At 43.6% G+C, this 14,899-nt stretch overlaps 2 protein-coding genes across 4 annotated transcripts in view; both read right to left on the bottom strand.

Annotated features, from left to right (window-relative positions):
- Positions 1-2,292, bottom strand: part of LOC129327730 (uncharacterized) — a 38,517-nt gene extending 36,225 nt beyond the window's left edge. The window contains exon 1 of the mRNA XM_054976488.1: positions 2,062-2,292. The gene's annotated coding sequence lies outside the window, so the exon portion shown is untranslated. The remainder of the gene's footprint in view (positions 1-2,061) is intronic.
- Positions 2,293-5,091: 2,799 nt separating this feature from the next.
- Positions 5,092-14,602, bottom strand: LOC129328862 (zinc finger protein 883-like). Of its 3 annotated transcripts, none has more exons than XM_054978171.1 (6): positions 14,488-14,602; positions 11,386-11,549; positions 11,158-11,284; positions 10,211-10,306; positions 9,543-9,707; positions 5,092-7,742 (listed from the first exon to the last, which is right to left on the bottom strand). In XM_054978171.1, exons 1-6 carry the CDS (start codon positions 14,600-14,602, stop codon positions 6,355-6,357), a joined length of 2,055 nt encoding a protein of 684 aa, XP_054834146.1. In that variant the 3' UTR covers positions 5,092-6,354. The 3 variants fall into 3 exon arrangements, with proteins under 3 accessions (XP_054834146.1, XP_054834148.1, XP_054834147.1); XM_054978173.1 differs by having other exon boundaries at positions 5,092-7,739; XM_054978172.1 differs by having other exon boundaries at positions 10,211-10,303.
- Positions 14,603-14,899: the final 297 nt, after the last annotated feature.

Here is a 14,899-nt window from a genome sequence, read left to right as displayed (position 1 = left end):
CTCAGTAAGAACAAAGACATGTACCATTGTGTTTGGTACTGTCTGCTGATGTAGACATGCACCTTCTAGGGATTTTTCACAGTGCTAAACATGCCATGGAAATTAGTTATGCTTTGTTTCCAGAAAGATTTATCTCTGTGCTTGGTATTATGCTTGTTTTCAAAATTTATGCTACCATACCTAGGGAATTCCAAGTGCCTGCTGGTGTCAGGCCATCTCCCAGAGGTTTGCCTGCTTGCCTGCCAGTCGCTAGCAACTGGTAGGAAGTGCAATCCCATTAGAAGCAGCAGCCCTTCCAGCCACATCACCTCCATCTTGGATTCAACCTCAATTTGTTTTTCCTCAGACACTTGACCACCACATTCAGAGAGGGCCACCAGCTGGTGGCTTATTGAGTAAGGCATAGCTGGGTGTCATCAGCACATTGATGACAATCTACTCCAAAATGGTGGAAAATCTCACTAAGGGACCTTGCATGGACATTAAACAACATGTGAGAAAAGAGTACTGGGGCACCTCTAACAGAATTCAGCATCTCCCACCGCAACCACCGGCCTGAAAGAGAAGACAGAACCATCTCAACATTGCTCCACTTCTCCTTCCAGGTGCCTCAGAAATAGTGCATGGTCCACCGTATCAAAGGCTGTTGACAGGTCTAACAACACTAGTAGTGGTGTAGTTTGTCCATCTGAAGATGAAGATCATCCACAAGTGCCCATTAAACTGTCTATATCCTAAACCCAGGCCTGAAGGTAGATTGAAAAGGATCAAGGGAAGATGTCTCCTCCAAGTATTTCTGAAGTTGCTCTGCCACAACTCGTTCCATAACCTTTCCCCAAGACCTACTTATCTATCTAAAAATACCTTCTTAGGATAACTTCTTCTTTCAGCAGCTTTGGCTGGAGAAGCCTTACATCAAAAGAGGCGTTCACAACATTCTGAGGCAACCCCCACCCCCCTGCTGAATGTTACATGATGGAAACAAGTCTTCTTTGCAGAGGCTCTACAATGCACTGTGAAACTGTATGCCTACCTGTTTTCATTTTTAGCTGTGCTTCTGGCAAGCAGGACTCCCAAGTGAGATCCGATTGGCCACCTTTCTAAGTAACTTTTAGTAGCAGGAAAATACTTTCTGATGAAAGAAGATGTTTCCTGTGGTCTCAAACCTGCAAGCTGATGTGGGGATTCTTAAGTGCTAGATAGGAATCACTGCCATTGCTAGCCTTAGTGTGATTTCAGGCAGCACCACAGAAGTTGTGTTCACAAGCCACAGCCACTGGCTCTGTCAAACACTCTAGGCAGATAGGGTCCATGGCATCCTGATTTACATCTGTGGATGGGGTGACTGAGAGCGTGGTAGTTAGACTCTTGAGGCTCTATGATGTATTATCTATTATGGCATCACCATTGTTGAGCTTGATCCTGTGACATCTTTCCAAGGTCCTTTGTAATTAGCTTTCACCAGCAAATAATGTTTTTACTACATCAGAAGGCTTTCCCTACAAGCTGAAGGCTACAGACCGCTTAGAAAAACATTGCAATCCAATGATATATTAAACACAGCACAAGAGCAGAATAATATGCATTTCTTCCTATTGCTTCTAACTTTCTGCCATTTGTACGAGTGCCTCACCCACATACCTTTAGTCCCTCTTCTATGGCTGTTAGCCCCAGGGTGTGTAAATTTAACAGAGTATCCTTGTTGCCTGTTTTTTTTTTTAAATATATTGCTTCAATGAACCTGGAACAGGTTGCAGGTTTTGCACAATCCTGCTGAGACACTTGGTTGACCCTGCATAGCAGAAACCCCAACTGGCCCTGCAGACACTGACTGCAGATTCTGCATTGCAGAATGATGTGGAAAACTGGGCTACAAGCTTGTGGCGCTGAAAATTGCACTTCTATATCTAGAGATCTATGGTCTATGGATTAATGAGAGTTTTGTCCCATTCACGGGATCTCTGCCCATACCAAGCATCCAAATGAAATTTGGGTAAGATTACTTTTCCCTACATCATGATGGAAGCATAGAAAGTGAGGCCTTCATTGTGTCTGTAATACCTTCCTATGTGGGAAACATTCCCAAGCAGGCTCTCAGACAGAAACAGACAGAGGCAAATCTGGCAGCGGCCAAAGGCTCTCTCTCAAATCCAACAGGACTGAACTGAAGCAAGAGAACGGATGGAATCCCTAGAATGAAAGTGAATCAAACCAGAGAATCATGTCAAAACAGAAAATTCCACCCAAACTGAACTGAAGCAAGGGACACTATTGTAACTTAGCCCAACTGAACCAATGCCACTCATAGAAACCAGGTAGAAAAGGAGAGCTGCTTCATGGACTGGCCACTCACTCCCCTCTCCCTGCCTCAGTCTCCCTCCGTCCTGCCTCTACCTCCCTCCCTCCTCCCTCCTCCCTCTCTCCTCTTGGGAAAAAAGCAGAAGCCCAAGAAGGAGCCAGCCAGAGGCTGATGCCACATTTCCTAGATTTATCCTGATTTATCCAGAGGCCTGGATCCAGATTCCCTGATTGGATCCTATATTCTCTGATTTGATTTGGAAAAGCCAGATTTAGTTGCATCTGCAATAATCCGGTAGTTGTGAATTTCCTGCATTGTGCAGGGGGTTGGACTAGATGACCCTGGAGGTCCCTTCCATCCCTATGATTTTATGATTCTATACTTAATTTATTCCATCTTTCTCCCCAGTGGGGACCCAAAGTGAACTACATTGTTCTCCTCTCCTCTTTTTATCCCTACAACAACCGCACAAGGTTATGCAGCAAGCTTACACGACAGGGTTCGGATTTGCAGGGTTGACAACCAGAGATACCCGTTATATTATATGAAAAAAGTGTTGTAGTATAACATTAATAAAAATTACAAGAAACAGGGGAAAGAGGCTAGGATTCGGCATTGTTAGCAATATGTAGAAAATGTGGTCATTAAAATAATAAAGGCTGAAAACTGAATTTTGGACCTAGGTTTCTGGAATGGCTCCTAGTTCTAAAGAAAATTTGTCTAAGTCTGGCCAGAGAGAGAGAGAGCGAGAGCGAGAGAGAGCGAGAGTGAGAGAGAGACACACACACACACACACACACACACACACACACACACATATATAAATAAAAATACATAATACATATATATATATATATTCTGAAAAGTTTGGATGCAAAAATGTTCTTGGAGAAAGGTTCATTGATAACCTTTATTTTCTCTTGTTGCACATGGCTTGCTTAAAACTGTTTGCTCTGAGCTCCTTCTGTACTCGCAGGGACCTATTTAATCTGATTTGCTTGGGTTGATGTGTAGAAGTTATGGTCCACCTTTTAAGTTTTTGGAAGAAAACAGGCCAGGTTCTGAGATAGCTGAATTATAAATGCCATTATGCTGAGACTATGCTCCATTATGCTGTGGGAGCATTTCAGAGCATTAATTCCCCTCTGTACACCACCTGACTTCTTGATTGGGCTACAAGCAATGCCTGGGGAGGGGGTGCTTGAAATATGGTCTAGCAAGAAGCAACACATCATCTTCCAGATGCCTGCTGTAGGAAAGGTGATCCAAGAGGTCTGAAGTGTTGCAGAATGAAACTTTTTTTATTTTCTGTATTCTGCAGTTTCACTTCATCGATTTCCCCTTCAGCTTATTTGTGTGTTTTGTAGACTGAAACCTTCATAATACATGGTGTTGTTGAGGTCTTTACCTGTTGGGTTGTTTTCTTGTGAATGGACAGATGGATGGGCAGACTGACAGTGCATTTTTACCCTGCTGTTCCTGCAAATGAGCCAAGGCTGGCATGCTTTGATTTATTCATTTTATTTTTATTTAAATAGCTTTATTTTGCTTGTCTACAACACGGGGTACTGAGTTGCTGATTGACAGTGGTTTTCAATTGGCTAAAACCAAACAAATTGAAACTGAACACAGACAAGACAGATGTGATGCTGGTTGGAAGAGCAGAGATCTTGAACGACATTGCGCTTCTGACCTTTGATGGGGCTCAGTTGACCCTGGCTGAATCAGTTAAGTGCCTAGGGGTTATAGTAGACACTGCAGCTAGAGAAGCAAGTAAATACAGTGGCAAAAAAGGCCTCACAACTCAGGCCCCCTACCTCAACAGGTCCAATCTGGCCACCTAGATTCATGGCACAGTAACATCAAGACTAGACTCTACATAGGTCACTCCTCAAAGTTAACTTGGGAGACTTCAGTTGGTGCAGAACGCTGTAGCTTGTTTACTCTCAGGAGCTAGATGGAGCATGCATATCTTTCCCATTCTGCAGTCACTCCAGTAACTTCTCATTAATTACCAGGCTCACAATTCAAGGTATCAGAGTCAAAGCCCTTCATGGCTTTGATCTCTTATATCTGTGCGACCGCCTCTCCCTACATGTTCTACCATGTCAGCTTCGCTCACCTGGTCACGGCCTTCTGCAGATACCACCCTGCAGCTGGGCAAAATCACCAGCTGCCCACACATGTGCTTTCTCTGGGGCAGCCACATTCTGGAATGGCCTGCCTTAGGTGGTGAGGCAAGTTCCCAATCTCCTGTCTTTCCACAAACTATGCAAAACTGGATTATTCAGGAGGGCTTTCTATCCAGATTATAGGAGAAATAGCTCAGTGACAGCCTTGGTAGGGACAGGGACTAAACGTGATGCTATTGGGTATTGTCTGCTAATGTTGATATGCACCTACTAGAGAGTTTCCATGCTGCTAATTATGCCATGGAAATTAAATATGCTTTGTTTCAGATAGATTTAATCTTCATGCTCAGCTTTATGCTTGTTTTAAAAAAATTTCTGCACCATTCCCTATTCTATCTGTTTCCCAGAATGATCTGTTCTTCATCATTGTACTCAGTGAATGTCCTAGCTGTCAATTATATTGTATTTTCACTTGCAGTGTGTAATCCATCTTGAATTTCAGTGAGAAGGGTGGACTATCAATCAATCAATCAATCAATCAATCAATCAATCAATCAATCAATCAATCAATCAATCAATCAATCAATCAATCAATCAATCAATCAATCAATCAATAATAATAATTTTGGTCTTTGATTCTGAGAGACTCTGCCTTCTGCCTGGTTTCCTCTCATGAGTCACTTTACCAACTGATGGAGAAAGGCAGAAGGTAGAATCTTTTTAGGTATATAACAAATGCATGTAGACTTGATTATAGAGGAGTATTATTGGATGACCTAGAACAACCAATTAGTACACTTAAAATCTACAGGTTTCAAAGACTGAGGTTGCTCATATTACACCTCATACACAAATGTCCAATGAACCTAGAAAAATGGGTAATTGTAGCAGTAGGCAGGGAGGAGTTAATGGTCATTCATCTGTAGGAGATGAGGTGAGTATATTTGGGGTACAGCACTCACAGTATTTCAAAGGGTAAGGTTAGGCTGAGGGGGACACTGGCCAAAGGTCACCAGAGAACTGACAGGAGGATTGGAACCCTGAACTCTTCTTTCCTAGCCCAACATTTTAAGTAAAACTCTATGATATATATATAAACAAAAGAAATCAACTATTCATCATGAACTTCAAAATTATACAAAGGACAGAAAATATTTAAAAAGAAACAAAAGAGCTATCTCTGTTCAATCAATTAAACACACAATAAAAACTCTTGATGAATTTTCATGTAGTTGTCCAGCTCCAGCAACTGATGAAACAGCCACCAGGGTTGAATAATACCAGTTATCTAGATTTTTAAATGTCTGTAAACGGTTTATTCATTAACGTTATATACTAGGCTTGCTTCCCATCAGCACATCTCAAGCACTAAGTAAAGATTTCAATTTCCCTGACTGTTTGGCCAATATTCCAGCAGCTGTCAATACATTCAATTCTCTGCAGTTATTTGGCACTGTTGTTGGCATATTCCCAACTAGAGCTAATCCAAAAAGGAAATCAATAACTTATATAATTACTAACATAATGTAATTTACCTTAATGCTGACCATTACCAAATAAAAAGGATATTTATGAAAACAACCAGAAACACTGTCTCTGCTTACATTTTCAGTGAAATTCTAAGCAGAGTTACTCCAGTTTTAGACTTGGGCTTAGATTGGAGTAACTCTGTTTAGGATTTCACTGTTTGATACTGATAGAAGATGACTTCTCTTTGCCCTCAGTATTGCTTCACTTCTGTTGCAATTTTTTTTGCCACAATCTCTTTGGCATTTCCCCTGGTTGTGTTTTGGGTTCTCTTATGTACATCCTGGATAAATTTTCTGAACCATCAGAAAAATTATTCAGATTTTCTGATGTAGGAATGTCAGAAAATATGGGAGGTAGGTAACTGCTCTTCTGCAACTGGAATGAGCTTCATTTTCATACTTTCGCCTTAATGTGAATCTTTTGGTGAGAAGTAAGGTGTGCGCTCTGCCTGAAGCTTTTGCCACATTCCAAGCATATATACAGTTTCTCCCCTGTGTGAATCATGCGATGTAAAGTTAATGCACTTTTCCAACTGAAGCTCTTTCCACACTCCAAGCATGTATATGGTTTTTCTCCAGTGTGAACCCTCTGGTGAGAAGTAAGTTTTCCACTCTGACAGAAGCTCTTTCCACACTCCAAACATTTATATGGTTTCTCCCCAGTGTGAATCCTTCGATGAGAAGTAAGGTTTCCACTTTGTTTGAAGCTCTTTCCACATTCCAAGCATTTATATGGTTTCTCCCCCGTATGAATCCTTTGATGTGAAGTTAGACTGTCATTCCGACTGAAGCTTTTCCCACAGTGCAAGCAGGTATATGGTTTCTTACTGGTGTGAATTCTTTGGTGAGATATAAACTGTATGTTCAGACTGAAGCTTTTGCCACATTCCAAGCATTCATATAGTTTCTCTCCAGTGTGAATCCTTTGATGAGAAGTAAGGTTTCCACTTTGGTTGAAGCTCTTTCCACACTCCAGGCATTTATATGGCTTCTCCCCTGCGTGAATCGTTTGATGTGAAGTAAGACTGTCACTCCGACTGAAGCTCTTACCACACTGCAAGCATTTATATGGTTTCTTACCAGTGTGAACCCTTTGGTGAGATGTAAGCTTTATGCTCTGACTGAAGCTTTTCCCACATTCCAAGCATTCATACAGTTTCTTGTCCGTGTGAATCCTTTGGTGGGAAATAAGACTTTTGCTTTGACGAAAGCTCTTTCTACACTCCAAGCATTCATATGGTTTTTCCCCAGTGTGAATCATCTGATGAGAAGTAAGCTTTGTACTCCGACTGAAACTCTTTCCACAATCAAAGCATTTATATGGCTTCTCTCCTGTGTGAATCCTTTGATGTAATATTAGTGTGTCACTTCGACTAAAACTCTTCCCACATTCCAAGCATGTATATGGTTTCTCACCTGTATGTATCCTTTGGTGAGATATAAGGTGTGTACTCTGATAGAAATTCTTTCCACATTCCAGGCATTTATAGGGCTTCTCCCCTGTTTGAATTCTCTGTTGTCTGTAAAGATTAGATTTGTAGCTTGGGCTTTTCTCACTTGGAGTGTTATGATTCCTTTGTTCTCCTTCCTCAGTTTTGTGCTCCAGAATTTCATTGAAATCGCTGCCCTGAAAGGCAAATGATTCCTTCCTCTGCTTCTGGTTTGCTTCCCTCTTCCTCCTCTGCTGCCTCTTTGGTCCCTCTTGATTCCTAGTTGCTTTTTCCATCTTCAAATCCTCACATCTTTCCACTTCCTCCAAACTTGATGCCCCCTGAGCTCCTGCTGGAATACAGAGAGAAACCCAATAAAAGACCCAGGAACCAACATGACACCACAACAGCAGACATTAGTTAATGATTGATAGGCCTGGTGAAATTCTCTATCCTCTAACTTCCACCCAAGACTTTTTCTGAGAGGGAAAGGTGAGCAGACCGGAGGGTGAAGTGGTAGGAATTGCTGCCTGTAGTTGCTTTTCAGGTCTCAGAAAAAAAAAATCAGCCAGTTGGCTAAGCACTGTGCTTATTTTCTGAAGCAAAAGCTTTCAGGTTTCCCTTATTTTACCAGACAGAAGTGCTTTCTGTGTAGGAAAAGCTTGAACATAGAAGCTGCTGCATCCAAGCCAACCAGCCCATCTTCCATACTTATGTGGAGGCTCCCTTCCCAAGAAACTCCTAACTCTCTTTCCTCCTTTTTCTGTCCTGTGGTAGCAGCTCACAGGGTCTCATACTACCACACAGGTGGTAAAGGTGTGTCTGAGGGTCAGGGAAGACTGAAGACTAGGGATGTGTGATCTGGCTCCAGGAACAAGTAAAAAAAGCTGGATGTATGCCAATCAGGCTTCGCAGGTTCCCAAGTCAAAGCGGGATCCAATCTAGGGGACCAAACTCTGCTGGTTCAGATTATCCAGCTGCAGCAGGTAGCCACCGCCGACAGCCACTGCAATGAGCAAGAGGGCAGCAGCGTGAACGGAGCTGCAACAGGGTGGAGTGAGGCTGGCAGGGTGAGGGAGGCTGAGACAAGCAGGCCGAAGGGATTCTCATTCCATCCTGCTACTCTTCTCCACCCAAGCTCCATAAAAGCCCTTCAAGCTGCCGTTGGCAGCCACCTTTTAAACTCCACAGCTCAAGGGATTCGTTGTTTCCACTTGGGATTCTCAGGTTCGACACTGATTCCCTTGCTGCAGTTTGGTTCTTTTGTGCTTTGCTGGTTTAGCTTGCAAGGGAGTCAGTGTCAAATCAGAGAATCCCAAGCAAGGGGAGAGGACAAGCCATGGAGTTTTAAAGCCTTGGAAATGTTTTCTCCATAGGAAACAATTGAGAGTGGTTGGGGGCAGCTTGTTCAGGGCCCACAGAACTGGATTCCAGGGTCCAATCTTCCTGACATTTGGGGAGGGGGGGGTCTTTAGGGGACAGTCAGGAGTAAATGGAGTTAGCTTTAAAAATGCCCACCCCAGCCTTCTAGAACATTTTTCTGCACAGAGAATAATGGCCCGTTAAATCCAGAATTCGCTAATCCGGATCAGAGAATTTGACCTGGACTTCAGGGATACCAAGTGATGCAGATCACTTGGGGAGATTTTTTTGTGCACACCACTACTAAAGACCATGACTCTGGCAACCATGCAGGCAAACTTGCAGTTCTCTAATAAAACAGGCTAGACTTGAAGACATGAGCCAATGCTGAACCAATGATTTTCAGGCACTGCATAAAGGGACATTGGCGAGCAGCATATACACTTTATTATTATTAAAAGATTTTAATTTCATCCTTTCTCTAAGGAGGCATACATCATTCTGCCCTCCTTCACTTTATCCTCACAAGTACAAAGTAGGTTAGGCTGAGATTGTCTGACCCATGGCAGAGCTTCATGGCAGAGTTAGAAGTTGGGCTCCCCAGTCTTAGTCTAGCACCCTAACCACTTCCTCAGACTGGTATACTTTGCTGCCTAGTAGAATTTCATCCTGACACTGGTAATGAAATTTCACCACAGCATGTTCAATGTGACAACTTTTCTCTCAATGAAGAAGTCATCCCAGGTTATGCCTTATCTGTTTTTCCAGTATCACCATACAGAAAACTCACTCTCAGCCACGTCTGTCAGGAAACAAATGCTTTTTTGAGATCCTCTCAGGAAAAACTCTAGTGTCTCTTCTGACACAAGGCCTTCTTGCGAAGAACTCTCTCTCATGGAGGTTTCTTCTTTGAGAGACAAAAAGATGGACTCATTTTTCCAGAATGAAAAGACATCTACGGAAGGAGGAAAAACTTTGATATTGAATTAAATAAGATAGAGCATAAAAACACAGCCAGCATTGAAGGGAACATAGATTTAAGTCAGGCTTTACTTCCAGACCTGATGGATTGATATAAAGCCAGAGAAGTCCACCAGGAAAACTCAAAGACAGACTGGTCAATATATTTTACAATAATAATAACAACATTTGATTTATATACTGCTCTTCAGGACAACTTAATGCCCACTCAGAGCGGTTTGCAAAGTATGCTATTATTATCCTCACAACAATCACCCTGTGAGGTGGATGGGGCTGAGAAAGCTCTGAGAGAGCTGTGACTTACCCAAGGTCACCCAGCTGGCTTCAAGCGGAGGAGTGGGGAATCAAACCCGGCTCTCCAGATTAGAGTCCCACGCTCTTAACCACTACACCAAACTGGCTCTTTTTTGGGAGGAATAACAGCAAAAGTACAATTCTCATACGCTGAAGAGTCCATCCAGACATCTACGGACATACCTGTTGAGCTCCTCATTTCCTCAGAGTCCTGGACAAATGTTTCACCAGCTTCCTCCAGCCAAGAGATGAGGTCTGGTTTGCAGGTCCAAGAACCTTCTTGGAGGGAAAGTAATACAAACTGACTAGTCATGTTTTTAATACTATGTCTGAACTGTACACTGATTAGATTAACAATCATTCCTTCTTCATGGAACTTAAAGAAGTGAAATATGGGGATGAGTGATAACAATGTCCTTCTATTGTCTACACTGGACAAACATGTGAGTGAATGAGATAATCAATTAGCATAAACCAGATATAAAGGATGACAACATTCAGAAACCGCAGGGCAACGCAGACCTGTATCTCATTGGTTTACCGCCCTCCCTCAAGAAAAACCTTCAAAGGAAATATAGTGTGAAAGTGCCAAATTAGAACTTACCAAAAAATTAAATACTACTTGGCAGGAGACTTGGATTTCCTCAGTCACTACAATCTCTAATCGCTCTACAGGATTCAGTTTTTTTATAAATCATAATTGGCTGTTCTTAATATGTTTTATTAGACTTGCAACAATATCAGTTAATTTTCACCTACACTGTTTGCTTATCTGTTCTCCCTCACCTCCATTATACATAACTGCTAATTTTCTTAATTTATGACAGGACTCACACCTACCCTTTCAACATCAGCGCTTCTCTTTTGCCCTTACACTGAGATTTAGTCCTGAAAGATTCATAGTGTAATTCACACCAAGCCTTGGCCTCCACCATGGTCACATGGTGACCATCTGATTAAGTGGGGTTTGGCTCATGAAAGCTTATTCTGAAATAAACGTTGTTCATCTTTAAAGTGCCACTGGACTGCTGATTTGTTTTGATAAGGAGCAAACAGGCATCTTTACTAGAGAAGTCTCAGGGCATGATCAAGGACCACCCATATTCCAGCCAGCTACTTGCTTTGCTTACCCAGAGAGGCCACGTTCCCATAGTTCTCCATCATGACTTCCTTGTAAAGAGCTCTTTGGCCAGGATCCAGCAGGGCCCACTCCTCCTCCGTGAAGTACACAGCCACTTCCTCGAAGGACACATAGCCCTGGAAGGAGGAGGAATCATTTACCATTAACAGCTCTGTGGGTTGACTCTCCTGTATGATGCAATGCGTCACATGAAAAAGAAGTGGGGTTCACAGCCTACCTTGCTTTGACATCGGGAACCAGCTGAAAGGCTCCTGTGACAAAGAGAGGGGAACCCAACCTGTTCCTTGCTCATCACCCCAACCACAGCCGTATGCAGAACGGCCAATTTTACTCCTGTGTGGAGTGGCGATCTGGAACTGGTCAGTAATGTCCTTGCACTGCCTGTGAGTGAGAGAAGAGATCAAATTTCTCTTTTACATTTCCAATTCTTACTCCAGCTCTGCCATCTGAATGCTGTTTAATCTGTTCCAGTATGATTTTAGGAATATGTTCTAGATCTGCTGTTTGTACAAGCACAAGTACCAGTTCACAAAAAGTCTTGCTGCCCACCTAGCTATGCCTGAAAGAACAAGGCTCCATCCTCATCCAACTTAACAAAATTGGTCCCTTGGAAGCAAGTTCTCTGCCTGGATCCCACCTCCCCCAACCCGCCTCCCAACTCAATTCTATGTTAGTACCAGGGTTACACCAGGGCAGGGTCAACGTATCTCTAGGTACCGGTGTATTTTTTGTGTAATTACACAATCATGGAGCTTAGTTAGTATCTTAAATTCTCACCGATCACTGCTGCAGTGCAAACCTTGAAAATGAATAAATCTTGTATAATAATGAAAGGATTTGTCAGTCCATCTGTGGTATGCATACCTTATCGGAAAATGAAACGAAGACTCTAAAAATTGGCCAACAGAAATCAAGATGATTGTGGGAGCTGCAATGCCACACATGAAGGGAACAGGAACAGCCTGGCCTGGGTCATCTTGAGAACCACCTCCCTCCAACCTCTAAGGTTGACTGTTTGTGGCAAGATAACCTCTCCAGGAAATAAAGCTGGAGATCTCAAGACGGACCAGTCTTGAGACCAGTTTGTGGTGGGAGCTGCAGTGCCCAAAGTGGAAAGGAATCAGAACATCCTGGCCCAAGTTAGCTTTACGGTAGCCCTCTGCTATTTGCAGCAGAAGCCAAGATTTACTCACAGGAAGCCAGGAAGGCACAAGCAGCACAGACAAGGAAGGTGGAAAATATCCCCCCAGTGACAAAACAAAAGGGGTTTAGCAACTTCCTATCAGAGCTAGAGTGGTGCAGCAGATGGGAGTGTCTGATTAGAATGTGAGACCCAGGTTTGAATCCCCAGCCTGCCAATGAAGCTTGCTGGCTAACTTTAGGACAGTCACAAATGTGTCTTGCAGGACTGTTGTGAAGATAAACAGGAGCAGTGAAGATCAATGTGAGCATCTTTGTGTCAACGTTAGGGGAAAAGGCAGCACAGACAGGGAGGGTGGAACATATCTGCTCCTTTACAAAACAAAGGGGGTTTACTTTAAAGGGGTATCAGAGCCTAGTGGTTAAAATGGTTGATTAGGATCTAGGAGATGCAGCTTGCTTGGGCCAGCCATACTGTCTCATAGGGCTGTTGCTGTGAAGATAAAAATGCTGTGAAGATAAAATGTTGCTGTGAAGATAAAGTGGACCTCCACTGGGGGAAGAGGCAAGGTATGACATTGATTATAAAACTAATTTTGGCTACAGCTCAGCAAAAAAAAGATTATCACTCTTACTGTTAAATATTGCAAGCAGAGCAAGATATGGGGTTGGCAACTGGAGCAAGCAGGGACAGACCAGACAAATGCCTACTGGAAAACAACAACAACAACAAAAGTGGTGCAAATGGGCTTCCCAGATGGGCAAACTCCTGGTGGTTTGCCAGGTGGCATGCTTCCTGGTATTCACTCGTCACCAGCAGGCAATCTGGGCAAACATGTGGGCACAACCTTCTGGAAGTGATGTCATCATGCTATCTGCAGGAATGTTCCTGTGCTTTGTGCAGGGCTGATTTTAAAGTGTGGGAGTACTCTGGTGACCAGCACAATGATGACATCACTTCTGGAAGTGACATCATTGTGCCCAGCTAGAAGTGCATGTATGCAAAGGAAAAGAACCCTGGTAAGTACTGCCCACCCTGCTCCTGCCAATCGCTAGGAACACCCGACAACCCAAGGTGCAGACCAGATAAACTGATGCGGGAGAAGAGGTTAAGGAATTTTTTAAAAAGTGGTGCAATGGAAAACGTAGTTTTATTCAAATATTACTGTGCCTTTGTGTTTTGCTGATGCTTCTTCAGGTGGGTTGGGTCTGTATACGAGGTATTTTTCACAGCTGCAATTTACTTGAATAAAACCACTTTTCTACTGTACCATCTTTTTTGTTCCTTACTTGGTAGATAAAAGGAAACAGTGCTCAAATGATAAACTAGACCTACATAATAACCAAATCAACAGAAGGTGGGTGCATGCTTGTTGTATGAAGGGAAGACAGATCAGCCAACAGCTACTCCCATCATTAATATTTCTAATTCTCAGCATGTCCAAACCTGTGGATACTTAAATCTGGTGACTAGAGCCATGAACAGGCAAGCCAGATCTTTCTACAACCTTGAAAAATGGCCCCGGTTTGCACAGAAATCTGAAATCTAAAAAAATCTAAAAAAGGGTGGCTCACATCATTCAGTTCTTCATTTTATCCTCACAACAATCCTGTGAGGTAGTTTAGGCAGAGAGAGTGTGACTGGCCCAAGGTCAGCCAGTGAGCTTAAATGGCAGACCAAAGAAAAAGACTCAGGGACTCACAGTAACCTGCACTGTATTCCACTCACATATATCTATTTAGCAAATAAAGGCTTGGACTGAATTTTAAAAAAATGATATTCTGTGATTTGGGGGAAAGGGAGACTCAAAACACTCCACCAGCACAATTCTAGTAACCTTCTCATAGCTAGTGTTGCCAGCCTCCAGGTAGTGGCTGGAGATCTCCTGGAATTACAACTGGTCTCCAGGCCACAGAGATCAGTTCACCTGGGGGAAACGGCTACTTTTGGGGGTGAACTCTATGGAATTATGCCATGCCAAGGTTCTTCCCCTCCCCCAAACCCCACTTTCTCCAGGTTTCACCCCCCAGATCTCCAGGAATTTCTCAACTTGGAGCTGGCAACCCTATTCCTAACCCACCCTGTTTAGGAGAGTCTCCAACAACCGCTTTGTAAAGGGAGACTTTTAAAGGGGCGGGGAAGAGAATTAGGAGGAAATAAAGCAGCAACGTAACTTACGCCACTCGGCAGCTTTGGCAACTCTGAAACGTTGTTGACAGACAGCCCAACGCCGAGCAAAACTGCCAGCAGGGTAGGCTGCTCGAAAACCACAAAGCGGCGTTCCTGCGCGCATTTACCCGCGAGTAAGCCTGACAGCGCCAAGTCAGGACGGAAGGGGCCGGCGGGCTCCGGGCACTCCCACTTAGCAGGAAGGCGCCGCAGACGAGCGGCTGTTTCCTGCCCTCCCAAGGACCGCCTCGGCGGCTGCTGCCCCCATCTGCCGCCCTTCCTCGCTTGGATCCGGCGAGGCTTCTCGCCTTTGGTGCCGGGGTCCAGTAAAGCGGCTGCAGCAGCTGCTTGGGCCTCAGCGAGTGAGTGAGGAGCCGCAGAACCGGCCAGCCGTGCGGAGCTCCGCCGCTGCTCTTCCGGG

This window comes from Eublepharis macularius, chromosome 4, assembly GCF_028583425.1.
Source record: "Eublepharis macularius isolate TG4126 chromosome 4, MPM_Emac_v1.0, whole genome shotgun sequence".
NCBI classification, from domain to species: domain Eukaryota; kingdom Metazoa; phylum Chordata; class Lepidosauria; order Squamata; family Eublepharidae; genus Eublepharis; species Eublepharis macularius.
Note: the sequence above shows the minus strand (reverse complement) of the source record. Positions and strands in the feature narration are given on the sequence as shown.

Coding starts and splice junctions, on each gene's coding strand:
- LOC129328862 (XM_054978171.1), bottom strand. CDS start 14,602: ATGCGCGCAGGAACGCCGCTTTGTGGTTTTCGAGCAGCCTACCCTGCT. Junction 11,550..14,487: donor TGCCAAAGCTGCCGAGTGGC/GTAAGTTACGTT, acceptor TCTCACTCACAG/GCAGTGCAAGGACATTACTG. Junction 9,708..10,210: donor GGAAATGAGGAGCTCAACAG/GTATGTCCGTAG, acceptor CTCCTTCCGTAG/ATGTCTTTTCATTCTGGAAA.